Source organism: Eurosta solidaginis, chromosome 1 (genome assembly GCF_040869045.1).
Source record: "Eurosta solidaginis isolate ZX-2024a chromosome 1, ASM4086904v1, whole genome shotgun sequence".
Classification (NCBI taxonomy): Eukaryota; Metazoa; Arthropoda; class Insecta; order Diptera; family Tephritidae; genus Eurosta; species Eurosta solidaginis.
In genome coordinates, this window is record NC_090319.1 from 92,306,403 (window position 1) to 92,327,671 (window position 21,269).

At 38.1% G+C, this 21,269-nt stretch overlaps 1 protein-coding gene across 2 annotated transcripts in view; it reads right to left on the bottom strand.

Moving 5' to 3' along the window:
- Positions 1 to 317: 317 nt before the first annotated feature.
- The window catches only part of LOC137236485 (uncharacterized), a 38,545-nt gene continuing 17,593 nt past the window's right edge, over positions 318 to 21,269 (bottom strand). For both annotated transcript variants that reach the window (XM_067759134.1, XM_067759133.1), the window contains exon 2: positions 318 to 2,464. In XM_067759134.1, coding sequence (XP_067615235.1) covers positions 1,889 to 2,299 — 411 coding nt within the window. In that variant the 5' untranslated portion in view covers positions 2,300 to 2,464 and the 3' untranslated portion in view covers positions 318 to 1,888. The remainder of the gene's footprint in view (positions 2,465 to 21,269) is intronic.

Genomic DNA, 21,269 nt, shown 5'->3' on the forward strand with positions numbered 1-21,269 from the left:
AGGTCCTCATAGACCGGCCAGTTCAACCTAACCTAACCTATGCTGCTACAATCACAAAAATCTTGTAGACTGTCTTGTTTTGTTTTCAAATTCAAAACTCATTGCGATCATTTTCTATTAGCAATATAGGAGTATTACATATATGCAACATAGCCATTTTTTTAGTACGTGATTTATCCGGCGCATACCATGTAATTTCCAAATATTTGTTACCGAGGATTGCTCTTTTCCTGTCGTGACTCAATGACGCATCTTGCACAACCACTTCCCATTTCACTCCAAGACAAGGCTTTACTTTTGAATAAGAAACGAAAACATTTTATTTTTAGGATATAAAAAACAAACTTATATTTGTCTTATAAATTTTTAGAAAAAAATTAATTACTACATACATATTTTAAGCAATAGGTATTTCATTTTTCAAACGTGTAATCTCTTATTTTTTTCTTATATTTATACCAAAAAATGTAATAAGTATCCAAATTTTATATAGAAATTGGTTTGTTCACGTATATATAACATACAGAATACATACATATAGTAGATATAGTAATACAAATAATAAAAAAAAACAAAAACAAATCAGTTAAATATAAATGTTAAGTACAAAAGAACTCGAGTGAGAGCGTGCGAAGGCATCATAGCTGAAAATTTACATACAGCTGTCGAGGAATATAAGTAAAATCTTGGTACAAAAATATAAATATTCGAAAGAAATGTAGGTGAAGCGAGCAAATTATAGCTTAGACACTTGTTCCATTTTTAAAGCATATCTAAATTTATGGGTTATGCTGCACAGTGGTGAATTTTCAACAAAACTACAAAGGCAAATATCTATGAAAAGAAGAGTGCAAGAGCGAGAACATCATTTAAGCTATGCGTTTTAGCCACCATGAGATAAAACAAATTTTCGAATTTTTTCGAAAACATTTTCGAATTTTTTCGAAAACACTTGAATATTACCGGAAGCATAGTTGACATAGTTTTCGTTATAATTCATTAAAATTTACCGAACAGATTGAAAGAGGAAAATAACCGATCAGATTTGGTGTTAGAGGCGTAGGTTTCTCATTACAATTGATCTAGGCTTAAATCAGCCTTCAATGGAAGTTTTTTTGAGTTACTTCAAGGCAATTTGAAGATCCTACCCGAACAAGGCATTTGAGATGTGTTTGTATTGGCTTTAGTACATTTTCTTTCGGTGTGTGGCTGAATCGGTTAGACGGGATTGGCATTGAAACTTGTCGTGTGTTTTTTTTTTTGCCTATTCTAATCCTCAAAATTAAAGAATGCTCTCTTTTTTTGCTTGCTATTTAATTAAAAAAAAAAATAAAACAATTCAACGAAATTATTCGTGCTTTCCTTTTATTTCAAGAGAGCTGAATTTGCTTAAAATTTCTGAGTTGTGTAGTTAATGTTTGTTCTTTTTTTGTTATGCTAATAATTATAATAATTTAGTCACATAAAAGGCCATACATAAATATACATATATTTTATATATAGAGTATAAGTAGGAAGGAAGTAAGTATGTATGTATATATTTGAAATTTCTGTTTTATTTTTTGTTGTTGTTGTGGTTCACACTGTTTAACAGCGCTGTTGTAACTAAACAGTTTCTTGTATATGTTGTTGGTATATTTGCAGTTAATACATATGTAGAAGCAGCAAATACTTGATAGAAGTAAATGCATTTTTTTGTTGTTGTTACAATTACTTTTTTCGAATGCGTTAGAAATAAACTTTTACTTGTTTTTTTTTTTTTTAATATCTTAGTTTTGTTATTTGCAATTTTGTATGCATGTAAGTATGTATGTAAATTTATAAGCGCTGTTATCGCCTCATATTGTAATTGTTGTCATGCTTTTGGTGTTGAGCGGCAACCGGCACTTTACCAGAATCCACCCGATGAAAAACCACCTGGGGGCACACGCCCACGCGTAGGTTGATCATTACCGTTTCCACCACCATTACCGGGCTTACTAACCGTCTCACCACCAGTGGGTGTGGTTGCGCCACCGCCTGCCGTTTTATACTTTTGTGGATCTGCTTCTTGTTGTGGTGCTTGCTTATGATGTATAATTTCTTCACGTAATTTTTCAACTTTTTGATTGGGATCCGTTGAGTTCATGCAAGCGTTCATATTCGAAGAGTTTTGTTGATTATATTTGGGACGTGGCGCATTAACGGCAACGTCAGGCTCAGAAAAGATATTCGAATGACCGCCACCAGGTGGTTTTAGGACACGACTTGATGGACGAGTGCTGCAGGTGAGGCCACAACGTGTTTCGGTGGAAGTCATTTCTGTTTTTTTTTTTTTTTCAGTCAGTACGGTGTTTTTATGTATGTAGAGATGTATTAACAAAGGTTAATCACAATGTTTGTATGTCTGGCGCGTCTTGCAGCTAATAAAAATCCCAAAAATTCGATTTGGCTACAATGAACACAATGGTTGCTCGTTTCGATACTGAAATGGAAAATAAGACAAAAAAGAAAGGGAGTTGAATGTATCCGCATAATATCAGCTAAGAGTAATTTTATTTTAAGAAAAAAAAAAGTAGAAATATAATTAATAATACTCAAACGCACACACGCACACGCGAAACACACGTCTGCGACTAATGGATGAAGTTAGAATGAGAAACGTTTTGTGTGCAAACTGTAAAACTTACTAAAAACCTAACCATAGAAACAAAACACTCCAAAGCACAACCACTAACGCCAAGCAAATGACTCTCACTTTACTGACTGCCAAACTGTCTGAGTGCCTAAGTGGCTAACTACTGGCCTCACTCAAGCGTTCAAAGTTTTAGTTGCCACAACGGCGCGTCTACTCTAATCGTCATAATAACAAAAACAACGGCAATAGCAACGCTAATAACAGTTAGAACCTGATCGAATATTTAATCCAAGTCGATGGTTAACGTTCGATGTACAAATCCTTCTATGAAAAATTGAACTTAATCACTTAATTTAAATTGAATTTTGCTATATTTGGAGCCGACTGAAAATGCCACGTGAACTAAAGTCTTTACAGCAGGGCTTGTATAGCTCTTTGTGCGAAGTGGATTAAAACCCAAACAGCCTTTGGCCGCGATTTGTAAAAATAACCCTGGGTGGGTCCAACGCCTTTCTGCATTAGTGTGTACAAAAAATCTGGCAAAATAAAACCACATGGAAATTTGAACCGAAATGACATGACAGAAATTAAATTTTTAATTTTTGTTTTCGGATTCTTAAATCGGAGGTCGAAATGTGTCTTTTGATACCAACTTTGAAAATTTTTGTTAAAAATTACGTGGTGAACCGTCTTCTAAAACGTTACATTTTTTCAAACCAACTGCACAATTGTATGAGACAACTGCTAGTAATCAGTTGTAAGATTTTGACGTCTTTGACAGCTACACCAACACAAGGCTGTAAACGGTAATGCCACAAAAAGTTGTTAGACTAGACAACTCAACCGACATTTTTTTGACAGGTTGAGTTGTAATCTGTAATACCAAATTGCGAAATTTCAACACAACCAGAGTTGAGTTGTAAACGGTAATAGGGGCAGTAATTCCTTTCACACCAGGAGTTAACTCTCTCGAGATCAGATTGCAGAGAAATAGAGTCCTCAGTTCTGGAAACAACCTAGTAAATTTTGAGATTATCAGCATAAAGCAGAAATTTTGCTGATAAGAAACACGAGCTTATATCATTTAAAATAATTATAAATAAAAGCGGTCCTAGGATGCTACCTTGAGGAACTCCTGAACTTGCATGAAATTCCCGAGATATTACATTATCTAGCTGGACTCTACAGTACCCTCCACTTAGATACGATCTGATCCAATCGACAAATATGGAATTAAAACCCATTAATGCTAACTTTTTTAGTAAAATTTTATGCGACACCCTATCAAATGCTTTGGAAAAATCAGTATAAACTGCATCAATTTGAAACCCACCAACAAAACTCTGGATGCAATCTTCTTTAAAAAACGCAAGATTAGATACAGTTGATCTACCATTGATGAAACCATGCTGGTTCGGACAAATCAGTTTTCGAATATCAAAACTAATTTTAATTTTACAATACTTTCAAACAATTTAGCTATTGTTGACAGTTTGGCAATTGGTCTGTAGTTCGAAACATCATTTTTATTACCATTTTTGTAAATAGGCATTATGTTAGCACTTTTACAATCAAGGGCAATGATGTCGTCAGCATACGCCAGTAATTGCATGCTCTTATAAAAGGTTAATCCAGAACGGATTACACCTGCTACTAGTATTTAATTCAATTAAATTGTCGTTATCAGACTTGACAAGCTCAGCAGGAAATCCATCAACGCCCGTGGCTGTTGTTTTGTTATCTGGATATAAATATTCGAACCCGGCCTTAGTCAAGTGGTGGATCATCAATTTAATCTTCTAATTATGGTCGGGTTCATCATCCTCCTTATGCGTTTCAACGCTACATATGTTTAAGTGCGCAAAGAAAATATTCCTCCATAACCCAAGCTAACTCTCAGGCCATCCGAATCTATATCACCGCTCCTGTTTCATAATACATCAAGCTCTTCGCACTTACACTTTTCTGTCCTTACTTGTTTCTTTATAAAAATGAATCTCGCTTTCTGCTTCAATAACAGCAGCGCTGTAATGGAAATACTTCCTTCTCGGTGATTCGAAGTGGTCTAGAAATGCCATTCCACAGAACATGCGCTTCGTCGGCTTCACTTGTAATGTTTTTGTGTTTTTGCATGCTCGGTTTTAGTAGGGGAGTAGAGGGAGTGCATTTTTGCAGCGGTCTATAATATGAGAGAGCACGCCTTCCGTCTATCAAAACAACATCGTCATGCTTTTCAATTGGGAAATAAATAAAGTTGTTAGATCTTTTTATGTTCAACCCTAGTGCTGAATATGTTCCCCGTAGGAAAAATATTCGACGAATATCACCAATCATAGACGGTAGAAGAAAAAGAAGAATCAATCCACGCAGTGCTTTGTTTTGGTAACTAGCCTGACTGCCTCGAGAACGAGTTTTATTAACCACTCGAACCTTTAGTTCTGTATTACATTGCATTACCGATTTAAATGTTAGTGTAAACAACTGAATTGCCATTCTGGTAAGTTTAGCATTTAAATTGTGTTTTTTTTTTTTAACCAGCTCTCAATTCAATATAACGTCCCATTTATTCGTTAACCACGTAACGACACTTTGCGAGAAAATCTGAAATTGGTATAAGGCCGATTGTGCATTTCTTTTTTTATAGAAAAAAATATTAATTTAACGAGTTGCTTCGTCCCACAGCTATTCCTGCATAGAAAGTGGGGGGAAAGTCCCCCAAAACGAGTTTCGCGCTACTGGTGCTAATCGGACGCTGAGCGGGACAGTTGCTAGCCGCACTTGTACCCACAATGCTTTTGTTTGAGCTATATGTGTTTTCATTAATTAATTTTAGGCTGCGACTGTTTCTGAACCACCTTCGAGCGAACCAGTTAAGAATGCCTTCAAAAGGTCTGCAAAGGAGGACAGTTGCCATTCTATAGTACATGGGACAGAATGCGAGGGGACAGAATTAGAACTAGAAACGTCGCTTTATATGATAATTCTGCGCATTTTCAGAACTAGTGCGATTCGCTGCCAGGTTTTTTTATACGCTTGACTGGATTTTACTAGCAATGATAGTAATAAAATAAAACCGCAAATAGCGAAACGTAAATGCAACAGTAAAAACCTTCACAATTTTCAAGATTTTATTTTCAAACGTACAGTGCAAACTCATGACCACGCGTAGAATATTGTGGCGAATTTTAGCATCACTAAGCTGTTAGTAAATAAAGGCACAACAACAATAAAGCAAGCTGCCACTCTTGTGTACATGAACACATAAATTTAATCCATTTACACACGTCCATAAAAGGCGACGAAGAATAACTCACGCACACACATGTATGTAGTCATCAGCCGAAGTTGGGTCTCACACATACAAACGCATATATGTAGCTCAATTACCAAGCAGGATATGCAGCAGTTCTGGAAGGCGAAACGTCTAGACTTTAGTAAAAATATGCGAATGAAGCGACGGAGAGTATAAAAGCAGCGCAAACTGAATAGTAAGTAATCAGTTTGATTTAAACATGCTATTAGTTGCGAAGTATTACTCCCAAATTGTACTCCCCAATAAAGACCATATTGCAATACTGAATATTGGAGTGATTTATTCAACAGTTTAGCGATTCGAACGTTAGCAGAAGGTTTGGAATAAGCGGAATTTCCCAAAATTCGTTACAATATGTATGTACACATATTTATGTACGCATTAGGGATTATATGATTACTCGTATTGGGAAAAATGAAAGCTTAAGTTTTGAAAAGATTATGACTTTTATTTTATTCAGCACTGTGGGCGCTGCCTTCATCAAATATATAGAAGCAGAAGAACGCGTAGAAGCGTTATACCGAACAATATTTTCATAGCACTTGACATCCTTATTTGCATTCGTAACATCCCTGGTAGACATCCATATAGCAAACATATGCCAACATTGATGATTCATTTGCATATATTCTCAAAGTGTATGCTTATACATACATATTTATTGATGTATGTAAAAAGGCAGGTATAGAAAGTATATGAAGAGGATTAGCTTAAAATTTCAAAGAATTGGGAACAAAAAATCGTATCCTCATATCAATTTGCGTACCAGGCAAGCCGGTTGGGTTCATATCTACGCGTAAGCCTCATGATTTAGACTGTTACTATACTAGGGTTTTCAGATGCCCGAGATATGAATCGGGGACACTTCCAACAAAAAAGGTAATCAAATTTAAATAATAAAAAACCAAGTTTAACCTTCTAAACGCAGTCGAAGACGGGCAATTGCACCCAGACAACTGCAAAAAAATGTATAAAGGGTAGGGGAATATTGTAAATAATTTAACAATTCGCACAAACGTGTTTATTCCAGATAATTATTTATACATTTTTTTTCTTACTTCTAATTTCAAGAATCTCGTGCTCTTTTTCTGTCAGCACTTCCCGACATATTTCTGGGCATTGCTGATTTTTTCAAAAGTTCAGTATTCTCAGGAAGGGTTAAAATTTTTTGGAATTCGAGACATGTAAAATCTGAAAAATTAAACATTTTCAGTCAAACGATTTCTTTCTTTTGTCCATTGCGAGCTCATTAAGGAGAAAATTCTTTCGCAGTTCGCATTGTGACATGGTATCGAATAGAAAAATTAGGCAATTTTGAGCACTTGCGAATATCCTTCGACACTTTATTAGCTGAACGCAGCCATTTTGGCGCTTGCAGATTTTTGTGCAAAAAAATCGTGATCATCGGCCTTGGATTCCAAAAATTTTCTCAAATTTATTATTTGATCATTGATGGTCACGTTTTTTCAAGCAAATAAAAGAGGCATGGTTCTACTTCTCTATATTGCTGGTTTTGTTGTTTTGAAATCCAACCATTTGAAAACTCTGAATTCCGAAAATCCTGACGTCCAAGTTTCAGTTATTCTAATGTTTAACAATAAACAATATCGATTTTTGCCAAAAATTCCCATGGTCCTTTCCATCTTTTCTTAAGTGTGCCAAATTCGCCCTTACAGCTAATGGAATAAAATTCGATTTTTGTCGTTCATCCACTTTTGATAGGAGATCATCGTAAACTGAAATTATATCTAGAATGGTATTGTCTTTTTTTCAATAGAAACGATTTTTGAATGGAACAATGCCATAAAACAAATAATAGATAACTTTCGCTGAGGTCATTATAAAAAAAAAAATCAATCATTGCAGCTGGTTTGTTTTGAGATAAAAAATAAGATTTCAAGGCCTAAAACATTTTCAAAGTCCTCTCCACTGCAGGGAAAAGGCTTTACCAGCGCGTTTTACAATGATTGAGCAGATTTTTTAATCTCTCTCAACGAATTCGCAAAAGGATTTCAATTCCGTTGTTCGATCAGTGCAAATAGAGAAGTATTCGTACAATTTGTACACAATAAAATTGATATCAAATAGAACAAAGTGCTCCAATCCATGATGGGCCGAATTGTGTATAATATGTGCGGAACATCCGATCCCAATCAATTCAGCATTATTGAGATTTTGTAGTCTGTGAAAAATGTTATTTTTTCCATTGCGATTGACTCCTCCGAAATTCGTATTCTCGTGTTGTCAGCAACAAAACCCCATATATGCGTGTATGTAAGTATAAGCAAACATGTACTCTACAAGACAGATGAGAATTACATGAGTGCTGGTAAATCGTAAAAGCAGGGACATTTAGAGTATAAGCGGGGACGCTGGAACAAATCGTCGAAATCGGGGACAAATCACCGAAAGTGGGGACGTCTGGCAACCATAACTATACTCAATTTTTTTTCGATACGGTCAAATGCACACAAAACATTAAATAGTACAAAGGTATTGCTAGTAGAAATTTGTTGGTTGCTATCGTTAACACTTTCGATATTATATATAGCGCCCGTCAGCAAAACTTTGGCAGCTGGTTTAACGACTAAATAAACAAGTAAGAAAGGCTAATTTCTGGTGTAACCGCACATTACATACTCAGCTGAGAGCTTTGGAGACAAAATAAGGGAAAATCACCATGTAGGAAGATGAGCCTAGGGTAACCCTGGAATGGAAGTTATTAAAAAGTATTTTAAAAGGGAGTGGGCCATAGTTCTATAGGTGGACGCCTTTTCGAGAAATCGCCATAAAGGTGGACCAAGGATGACTCTAGAATGTGTTTGTACGATATGGGTATGAAATGAAAGGTGGTAATGAGTGTTTTAAAAGGGAGTGGGCCTAGTTCTATAGGTGGACGCCTTTTCGAGAAATCGCCATAAAGGTGGAGCAGGGGTGACTCTAGAATGTGTTTGTACGATATGGGTATCAAATGAAAGGTGAGTGTTTTAAAAGGGAGTGGGCCATATTTCTATAGGTGGACGCCTTTTCGAGAAATCGCCATAAAGGTGGACCAGGGGTGACTCTAGAATGTATTTGTACGATATAGGTATCAAATTAAAGGTATTAATGAGGGTTTTAAAAGGGAGTGGCACTTAGTTGTATATGTGAAGACGTTTTCGAGATATCGACCAAAATGTGGACCAGGGTGACCAGAACATCATCTGTCGGGTACCGCTAATTTATTTATATATGTAATACCACGAAGGGCTTTTGATTTCGCCCTGCAGAACTTTTCCATTTTCTTCTACTTAATATGGTAGGTGTAACACCCATTTTACAAAGTTTTTTCTAAAGTCATGTATATATTGCGTCAAAAAACTAATCCAATCGCCATGTTTCATCCCTTTTTTCGTATTTGGTATAGATTTATGGCATTTTTTTCATTTTTCGAAATTTTCGATATCGCAAAAGTGGGCGTGGTCATAGTCGGATTTCGCCCATTTTTAATACCAAGATAAAGTGAGTTCAGATAAGTACGTGAACTAAGTTTAGTAAAGATACATCGATTTGTGCTCAAGTTATCGGGTTAACGGCCGAGCGGAAGGACAGACGGTCCACTGTGTATAAAAACTGGGCGTGGCTTCAACCGATTTCGCCTATTTTCACAGAAAACAGTTATCGTCATAGAAGCTATGCCCTTACCAAATTTCACAAGGATAGGTAAATTGTTGTTCGACTTATGGCAATAAAAGTATTCTAGACAAATTAAATGAAAAAAGGCGGAGCCACGCCCATTTTGAAATTTTCTTTTATTTTTGTATTTTGTTGAACCATATCATTACTGGAGTGGATTGTTGACGTAATTTACTTATATACTGTAAAGATATTCAATTTTTTGTTAAAATTTGACTTTTAAAATTTTTTTTTTAAGTGGGCGTGTTCGTCATCCGATTTTGCTAATTTTTATTTAGCACAAATATAGTAATAAAAGTAACGTTCCTGCCAAGGTTAGGTTGAACTGGCCGGTCCACGAGGACCTCACATAGACTGAATAAGTCCGTAGTGTTACCAGAAGTTTGTTTTAACGACCAAACTGAAAAACCCTATCAAAAACCAGGACCTATGTTATAAAATAACTCCGTCCTCTTGGCAAATACTAGAAGCTTCCTAGGATTTAAGCCACTTGCTGCTTCTAAATCTGACAGCTGTATCACTCCTAATAGCTGGAGTCTTAGCCTGGCAAGCGCAGGGCAAGAGCACAGAACGTGCTCCATCGTTTCCTCCTCCAACCCGCACTTCCTACATCGCAAAATTACCTTCTTTTAAAAGTGGGCGGTGCCACGCCCTTTGCCCAAAATTTTACTAATTTTCTATTCTGCGTCATAAGTTCAACTCACCTACCAAGTTTCATCGCTTTATCCATCTTTGGTAATGAATTATCGCACTTTTTCGGTTTTTCGATATCGAAAAAGTGGGCGTGGTTATAGGCCGATATCGTTCATTTTAAATAGCGATCTGATATGAGTGCCCAGGAACCTACATACCAAACTTCATCAAGATACCTCAAAATTTACTCAAGTTATCGAGTTAACGGACTGAGGGACGGACGGACATGGGTCAATCAAATTTTTTTTCGATACTGATGATTTTGATATATGGAAGTCTATATCTATCTCGATTCCTTTATACCTGTACAACCAACCGTTATCCAATCAAAGTTAATATACTCTGTGAGCTCTGCTCAACTGAGTATAAAAAGCTAACAATATGATAAACTTTGATTACAAAACAATTAGTGCATAGCCATAACTTAATCCAAAATAGCGGATATATTAATATTGGATATAACAAAATTGGCTAGAATTAAGGATGAGACCATAGAGGATCATTATTATATTTTGCAGCAAATTATGCACATGTGTATATACTAATATGTTTAAATCAACGCTCATATACTATTCACCTAGATAAGCGCTTACGATTTACTATTGCGTCCTAAAATGTACTTGTATGCATGATGAAATAATAAAGGTGATGTCAACAACACAACCTCACTTTTTCGGCAGCTCTATTTGCCAGTATTTACATGTACTCAAAAAGTACTAAACTTTTATTGCTAAATTTTTCGTGCAAATTTCCTCAAAAAATTAAGTTTTCTGCAAAATTGTGTCTATAATCTATTGGGGAATACAAAGTTACGTTTATGTTTATGTCTAAAAAATCCTGGCAGCGGCTTACATAGTTATTATATTTCTAAACGTATAGAAAACTCTACTCCGATCGTAGTAAAATTCAAAGGCAGTTATGTATGATAGACAACCGTCTAAATTATGCAGAATAAGGGAAAACGTCAACGGGATGAGAACACCTGAATATTCATCATGCTCGTATGTAATAATTATCCCGTACATGCAACAAAAGAGAATTTTTCTTTCAACAAAGCGGAAAAATAATCAAAAAAAAAAAATATATACAAAATAAACAGAAATATTAAAAAAAAAGGCTTTTATGATTACTTTTGATTTTTTTCAATACTCGTAAAAAAAATCATACAGTGTAGTCTGGATATAGTGAACTAATTTCTGCAAGGTCTTGTCACAGTATCTAGGTTGTTCACTATATTTAGTTTGACATCTTTTTTTTAACTTGGTTTATTAGCTTTAAATTCATGTTTGGTTATGTAAACAAAACAGATTATTTGTATAAAATAATATTTTGAAAAATACATACATATTATTGAAAGAATTTACGAATTTGCTTTTTGTTTTCGGAAATTGACTTTTGAACAGCTTTTTCGCGTAGGCTTTTCAGTACTAGCATGCCAGCATAGTCAGTGGTGTTAGCTTCAGCCCATGCGATAGCTATATCGAAGCTTTTAATGGCTTCAGTAGCTTTTATTGAATTTCCGATCTGTTCTTCGCCTTGGCTGACGTCACCAGTTTCTTCAGTATCCATGTCTTCCGCTTAGATGCTCAGACTGCCTGGTGGGATATGATACTACGAGCATGTTTTTATTCCCGAAACTGTTGGTTTGGCCACACCATAAATCTTTGCAAAGGATGAAACACTAGCACATTTCTAGATTTTTTGAGCAATTTCTAGTTTTTCTTTAATGGAAGGAATTTCCTCACAGGCATGATAACACTTAATGTATTAGCACATAAACACTACTAAAAACACACAAAACAGGGCATATTCACTCAGAAGCGTTTTGCACCCGACAAGAGACAAATAAAGACCGGTACCAAATACCTACATAGCAGCAGCTTTTCAAGTAAAAAACATAAAATGAGCAATTTTGGGGAATACCCGACTTTATTTCTGTTAAAGTTTTGTTTTTTTTTAACAGTTTATGCTTGCTGTTGCGTTTAGAACTTTGTTCACTATTTCGAGTTTTCGATAGTTCACTCTTTAGAGTACTCAATGTATCGAGGTGTTCATTATACCGGGGGTTCACTATACCCAGACTTCACGGTATTATGTTTTTCTAAGAGAAAACTGAAAAGAAAGAAAGAAACATTTACTGGCATATTGCGATGGTACCATTTCGAAAATCGCCAACGTAATCAGCATCAGGCAATTTCGTAAGGTTATCAAAGGTTTCACCAAGATTCCCACCGCCAATCACACGGTGATACTGCAGTTGCCTTAACCACTAGGCTATATATCCACTAGGATCAACTAGCACTTCACATCATAATAAGAAAATGGACGATAATAGAAAAGCATACGAAACTACCAAAGAAAATGTTTATAGAAATGTTAAAATTTTGCATCGAAGAAAATCGATATTTCAAATTTAATGATAAAATTTACACCCAGCTGAAATGGTTGCCAATGGGATCACCGACCTCACCAGTGATTGCAGATATCGTGATGGAGGAGTTGTTGGAGAATACAATGAAAGTTAACACTAGTACCAAGATTAGTCACAAAGTACGTGGACGACCTATTCGCGGGTTAGGGGATCAGAATATACCCGCGGTTGGTATGCCTGTCGTAAGAGGCGACTAAAATACCAGATTCAAGGGGCTGTGTAGCGCAACCTTTCAGGTTGCCAGCGCAAAATATAGCTTCTCCAAACCCAATTGTCAACCTCACCTATCCGCGGCGAATGCTGTTTCACTAACAGACGAGGCTCTGGCGACCCCAAGCTCCTCATGGAACTTGGAGGTAGGGAGGGAGGGAATGGCCTGAAGGTTTAATGTGGCCACATAAATCGTTCCCGAGATGGTCGGGCTAGCACCTTAATGGTGCTATGGCACCGGAGCGTACCGGATTTGTATCCGGCAAAGGACCATCACATCGATAACACTCCCCAAGCCTTCGGGGAGCAACCTTATCGCTACAACAACAACAACAACAACAACGACCTATTCGCCATAATAAATGAAGATGAGGTACAAAACACCATTGACGCATTAAATTCCTTTGACAAACATATAAATTTCACAACGGAAGTCGAAGACGACGGAAAATTGCCATATCTTGACTCAATTATTATTCGACGAGACAACCAACTGAAGTTAAAGTGGTATAAGAAATCCACATCTACAGGACGAATCATTAACTTTTATTCGAAACACACAAATACGATGATAATGAATACAGCAATGGGCTGTATACGACGTATGTTAAATATATCAGATGACGCTTACCACGAAGAGATCAAAGAAGAAGCAAAAGTATTATTAAAAAGTAACGGGTTTCCTGAAAATATTACAAATACCCTAATTAAAAGATGTACATCACAAGCTCGTCAACGGGAATCACAAAAACCAGACATTTTCAAATCATTATCTTATGTACCAAATTTATCAGAGCGCTTAGCAAACTCGTTATAATCAGGAAAAAGTTAGAATAGCGCACAAGCCAATTAACACATTAAAAAATGTATTTAACAGAAGAAAATCTAAGGTACCTCAGGCGGAATCTATATATATAAAAAGTGTACATTTTGATTGTCACTCCATAACTCGAGAACGGCTCGACAGATTGCCATGAAATTTTTAGGAAAGATACAGGAAGGAGAGATGATGGTTAGTTGATTTTGACATCCCAAATCGGTTTAGCCATATATATTAAAATCAAGTTCTGTGTGTGTGTTCGCTATGGAAACGTATTTCCCACACATCAATCATCACCAAATTTTGGTTATGGGTTCCTTCGATCAACGGGAAGGTTTTAGGCTAAAAATAATTTCGATATATAAAAGGGGCGTGGCACCTCCCATAGAAATGGAATCTTTGGTACTGCATAACTTTGAAGGTATACATGCCAGAACATTGAAATTCAGTAGAGTTATATGAGGTCAATCCCTAACACCACCAAGAAAATGCGGAATTGGGAAAAAGGGGGCGTGGAACCTCCCATTCAAATGGAATCTTTGGTACTGCATAACTTTGAAGGTATGCATGCCAGAACATTGAAACTCAGTAAGGAGTTATTTGAGGCCAATCCTGAACACCACCAAGAAAATATGGAATTGGGAAAAAGGGGGCGTGGCACCTCCCATACAAATGGAATATATTATACTGCATATATCTGGATGTCGTAATGGTAGGATAATTAAAATTGGTAAGGAGCTATGTGACGTTAAGTCCAAAACCTCCAGTAAAATGTAGAATGGGGAAAAACTATGGCTGCCGTACAAACTTAAGTTATTTTAACACCTAAAGTTTGACTGCATTGTTGAGTTTAGCTGTTATGCCTTTTGGACGTTTAGTAATCTGCCGCTGTTAAAAAAATTGTTTAGCTACAGTCTATCTACATCTTCTATAAAAATCAAATTCTGTGTGTGTTCCCTATGAAAACGTGTTTGCTATACTTCGATCACCAAATTTTGGCTCGAGGTTCCTTCGATCAAGACGAAAGTTTTTCATATTTCAGAATTAAGAATTTTAAATTTAAATGTTTTTGTTTTTTGGCTATGCGAAAGAACTATCTTAGCTCCCAAAAATGATCATGTTAACAAAATCAATGATCGCTTTTAAAATCAATTTACTGGTGAAGTGACGAAATATAAATCGATCGACACAGTTACAGATGAAGATAAAATTGTGAATTACCCAAATGAATTTCTATACTCCTTAGAACCAAAAGGAATGCCTGCGCATATATCAACTTTGAAAATTGGCTCACCAGTCATGCTTCTTCGGGATGTAATCAAAGCAACAATCATCAGCGGTAAAAGCAATACAATAATATAAAATAAGATACAATAAGATACAAGAATAAAATGTTTTAACAGAAAATTTCACCAAATATGCGTACAAAATTCAATTCAATTTACAGAACAATAAATTAAATTATCAACAAACAAAACAGAAAAAATAACGCAATATCCATTTGATCTCGGGCGTTACAACGTGCGCCTGGTAAAGCTAGTGTGGTATATAAAATACCATATAATGGAAATGACATGGAATCGTGCAATAATATATATGTGGGTACAGGGCCGTAGAGAGAAAATCCGGGACCGGGACTAAACAATTTACGGGCCCCTATAAAAATCCACTAATACATTTAATACTTGAATTAATGACGTCTCATTCATGAATCATTATTGAGGGATTACATCAAAAAAATGTAAAATTTTCCACATCAACTAAATGATTTTTGGACTAAGAGCTGAAAATAAAATTAACACAGAATATTTACTATTGTAACGAATTTAGGGAAATTCCACTTATTCCAAACCTTCTGCTAACGTTCGAATCGCTAAACTGTTGTATAAATAACTCCAATGTTCAATAATGCAAAATGGTCTTTATTAGACTACTTTGAAAGTACTTGACAATAACACTTATACTTCACAACCAATAGCGTGCTTAAATCAAAACTGATTAGTCATGCCTCAGCTTGCGCTGCTTTTATACTCTCGGTTTCCTAGTTCATCAATTTCTCCAAAGGTCTAGTAATTTCGTGAACTTCATGGTTGGTTACCAGCTATATACATGTATATTTCTAGTTTGTAGCCATATGCGGGTGTATTTGTGAGTACTACTTCGGCTGATGATGACATGCGTTTGTGAGTATCTCTCTATTACCTTGTATGGATGTGTGTACATGATTACTGATTTGTTTACGTACATACGAGTGGCTGCTTAGTGTCGGCTTAGTGATGATAGTATCGCTTAGTGATGATAATATTCGTCACACGTTTTATTGTAACGTAGAAATAAAATTCTCTTTTAACAGCCACATATTGTTTCGAACAATCTTTTCTAGTTATTTGGTGACATTTAAATACATTTATTATAAATTAAATAATGATTATAAATTTTAATTATTCAATATAGAAGGTTCGGATATCAAAGAGTGGCTTCTCTTGCTTTTTTCGCTGAAAATTTTTTTATAATAATATCAAAATTTAACTGTCTTGCCCAAAGGGATTGAACACAAAGCGTGACAAGTCCTGAAACTCGCTCTGGAGATGGACACGATCTATGAAAGTTTTTGATTCTTGAAAGGACGCTGAAGGAACGTTCTGCACTAGATAAAGTGACAGGTATAAAATAAAAAAAAAATAAATGTAAGGCGCGATAACCTCCGAAGAGATCTAAGGCCGAGCTTCTCTTCCAATTTGCGTCGTGCTCCTCTTGATTTTCCCTACAAATTGGCCGGACGGGACCTACATGTTTTATGCCGACTCCGAACGGCATCTGCAAGGCAGATGAGTTTTCACTGAGAGCTTTTCATGGCAGAAAATACACCCGGAGCGCTTGCCAAACACTGCCGAGGGGCGACCCCGCTTAGAAAAATTTTCTTCTAATTGAAAAACCTTATTTCTAAAATTTTGATGTTGCTTTGCCCGGGAGTTGAACCCAGGGCATACGGTGTGATAGGCGGAGCACGCTACCATCACACCACGGTGGCCGCCAGGTGACAGGTATAGTGCAAAAAAATACGTAAAGCAACACAGATGTTGGGGAAAATTTTATACAGATTTTGAACATAGATGGCATTTAGCAATTCCAATGGTGACAGACCTTTATCAAAATTTGCTTCGTAAATGTGTTTCAAGTGAATTAGTTCGCATTCTTATCTTTGAGAAATGTCCGACTTCTATTTTTCGCACATTTTTCTGCGCTCACTAGAACAGTAGTTTCATCCATGTCTTCAAATTGCCACAAAAAGGAAAACGTCTCGCTCAAATCTCTCATAGCTGCAGTCGTTCAGTAATGCCAGTGATTACCGAATCAACGATCACCAGGAATGTATTCAAAATCAGACTCTGATTGATCCGTAATCATCTCATTTAAATTATCTTCAGAACGTTGTTGTTGTTGTTGTAGCAATGTTTCGCCCCACATAATAGCTGCGACCGATCACAAATTGTCATCAATATACTCTAACGGGAGTCCAAAGAAACTTGCTGTTTCGACAGGGGTGGACCATAATGAAAGGTGTGTTAGAGGCGTTGGTTCCACATTACAATTAAAGAGATGGCTGGTGTCATGTGGGACACATTGCAAGCGGGGCATACATTTTGTATGTCGGGGTTGATTCTGAATATGTAAGAGTTTAACCTGTAACACTATCCAGAACGAAGTTGAGCCAGAGTAACTCGCGTTTCCCTGGGGAGTATGCGTTCCTCTTCCGCAAGTTTTGGGTACTGTTCCCCGAGTACTGGATTCACCGGGCAATTCCCGGCATAAAGGTCCGACGCCTGTTTGTGGAGTTCACCAAGGTCCTTCTTGTGTTTTTTTGCTTCATACGGCTGAGTTCTCAGGTGCCGTATTTCCTCAAAATGCTTACGGAGATGACTCCTGAAGTCCCTAGGCGGTGCTGGCTCATCAATCAGATGTCTGTTGGGATGCTCAGGTTTCTGGGTATTCAACAGGAACTGTTTGGTTAGCATCTCATTTCTCTCCCTGGTGGGGAGTATTCTCGCCTCATTATGTAGATGGTGTTCTGGGGACATAATAAGACAGCCCGTGGCGGTTCTGAGCGCAGTATTTTGGCAGGCCTGTAGCTTCTTCCAGTGGGTAGTTTTTAGGCTTGGCGACCATATAGGAGACGCGTAGCACGCAAACGGCTCGCCAATTGCTTTGTATGTGGTAGCGTTTCTTTGTCTTTTCCCCAAGTACTGCCAGCAAGGGATTTGAGGATTTTATTACGGCTCTGGATTTTCGGAACAATTGCGGCTCACCAAAATGTAGATCCTGATCAAACGTCACACCCAAGATTTTGGGGTGTAGGACAGTCGGTAGCGTAGCGCCATCGACGTGGATGTTCAAAATGGTCGACATTTGGGACGTCCAAGTTGTAAATAGGGTCGCGGATGATTTAGTCGGTGATAATGCCAGGTTTCGCGAGGCGAAAAAACTGAACAGATCAGGGAGGTAGCCGTTTATTCTGTTGCAAAGCTCATCGATCTTTGGGCCCGGGCCTGTGGTCATTATTGTGCAGTCATTGGCGTAAGAAACGATAGTAACTCCTTCTGGTGGCGAAGGTAGTTTTGATATGTAAAAATTAAACAAAAGTGGGGATAGGACACCACCCTGAGGCACCCCTTGTTTAATTTTTCTTGACTTTGATATTTCGTTTCTGAATTGCACCTATGACTGCCGACCACCCAGATAATTTGCGGTCCACCTTTTAAGACATGGGGGAAGGGTAGACCCTTCCAAGTCTTGCAGTAACGTGCCATGGTTGACCGTATCAAAAGCTTCTGATAGGTCTAGCGCCACGAGTACTGTTCTATGGTGGGGCTTCTGATTTAAACCACAATTTATCTGGGTGCCAATGGCATTTAGCGCGGTGGTGGTGCTATGGAGTTTTCTAAAGCCATGCTGATGACAGGCTAGCTGCAAATTTGCTTTGAAGAGGGGGAGCAAAATGGCTTCAAGCGTCTTGGCTACTGGTGATAGGAGAGATATCGGGCGATATGACTCTCCTATGTTAGCTGGTTTCCCAGGCTTTAGTAGCGGGACCATCTTGGCCATTTTCCATTTTTCGGGTATGACAAAGGTGGAAAGAGACAGGTTGAAGACATGTGCTAAATATTTGAAACCCTCTTTCCCTAGGCTTTTAAGCATCGGTATGGCTATGCCGTCTGGACCCACTGCTTTGGATCTTCAGAACGTCTTTTGGGCTTGCTCTTTCGAATGTCCGGAAACTTTGGCGCGATGTTCAATTGAATAGCAACTGTTTTGCATTCGTTTAAAATTGTTTCCCATTGGTTCCTGATCAACTTCAAATAAGCTAATAAGGCATCAAGATGTCGGACCTTGCTGTTGTTGTTGTTGTTGTTGTAGCGATAAGGTTACTCCCCGAAGGCTTTGGGGAGTGTTATCGATGTGATGGTCCTTTGCCAGATACAGATCCGGTACGCTCCGGTAACACAGCACCATAAAGGTGCTAGCCCGACCATCTCGGGAACGATTTATATGGCCACATAAACCTTCAGGCCATCCCTCCCTCCCCACCCCAAATTTCCATGAGGAGCTTCCCATTCCCCGGGTATATTCTGACCCCTTAACCCGCTGGGGAGATGTCGGACGTTTCTCTCTCTCTCATCTGTCAGATGTCGGACCTCAACATCTATACTGGCGTATCTAGACCACTTTTCTTTCATTAATGGTAGTCAGTATTTTGAACCAAATTGAGGACAGCGAGATACATTCGAACTTGTTACGTACTTGAGAATGCGGGTAACATCGCCGTATACTTGCGCAGTCAAATTTGGCTTTGTCTGAAAGACTATGAAGAGAGCACGGTACATTTTTTTTGAGGATGTCCCATTGTTAGCGCGCAACAAACCAGTACACCCTTGAGTACCTAAAGTTACAAATTTATTCTACTTCAAAATGCAACCTTGTGTCTGTATGTCAAGTAAATCGCCTACACGAGTTCAACTGACGTTAAGGCATTGCATTGGATCCTTTGCTTTTGCTTTTCGTTGGCGGCGTTGAAGAAGGAGGACAAGCAGCACAAGTATTTTAGCGATCACGATCACGATCACGATCACGACCACGACCATGCTTATAATTAGATTTACAATCATATAATTGCAATATAAGTTAATCATTTCCTTTGTGCAGAATTACACCTGAATTAAATGAATTTTACAAGGTAATACAGCTTAAAATACGTGTTATTTCTCCACCCGCCAACATTCTAAAATACTTGTGGAAAACGACAAACGAAAGCACGTTGTGGAAAATATATTGTTTCTACGCATCCGCCATTTGCTAACACGCCATGAATGACTTGCAAAATTCCGAAGTTTCCCTTGTTAGTGATGCACCTCCGCTTATTGGTGCATGCAGCAGTAATCCACAATCACATGTTTCGGCGGGTAATTTATCAATTGGAACACCTGCTACCACAATGCCAGGGAGTGTGTCCGCAATATTTTCCACGAATAGTGCTTACCAAATGTCACCATACACATCGCTACATGCCGGGCTCGGAGGCCTGGGTGTACCCATAAGTCAACAGCCATGTTATACTAGCACACATATGTTGCATAACCAATATCTTTATAATGGTGTACCCTCTTATATTGGTAAACCTCAGCTAAACTCAACGTTTGCTCACCCATCTGGATGCGTGTACGGTCAGAGCCGTCACGGACCGAATAGTACCATTTTCACATCCATTCAAAGGGGTAACGACCAGCATGCATCGCAATTGCCATTCGATACATCACAGGCTAACGTGGGCACTGCATATATAGGAACATATGGCGCTGCCGCACCATACCAACCCGTCTCACCAGTGCACGGCTGTTCCGGGCAACCACATGGAGGTTTAGCGCCCGTCAGCGACAGCACGTGGGGTGGTCTATACACGCAGCCTCGGTACAATCTGGACGTAAGCCTGACACCATCGCAAGCGGCAGCACGACACGTGCTTAGTAAAGATCTGCCACTCTTCTCTGGAAAAGCAGAGGAGTGGCCGCTCTTCATCACGAACTACGAGCAATCAACTGAACGCTGTGGGTTTACTGAACAGGAAAATCTAATTCGACTTCAAAAGTCACTACGCGGGGCGGCTCTAGAAGCTGTGAGAGGGAAACTAATGATGCCCTCCACCGTTCACCTTGCCATTGCTACATTGCGCATGCTTTTCGGGCGACCCGATGTAATCCACGATACACTTCAGCGCAAGTTGAGACAAATGCCAACAGTAAAAACTGATCGGTTGCACACCCTAATCGATCTCGCTCTGGCCGTTCAAAATTATAGGGCAACGATGCAGGCGTTGGGTCTTAGCGACTATCTTAATGATCCAATGTTGATAAATGAGTTGCTGGCCAAACTTCCAGGGGATATGAAACTAGATTGGGGTCGCCGTCGAATGACCACGGCTCGCGTCGACATTATAGCATTTGATGATTGGCTTTTC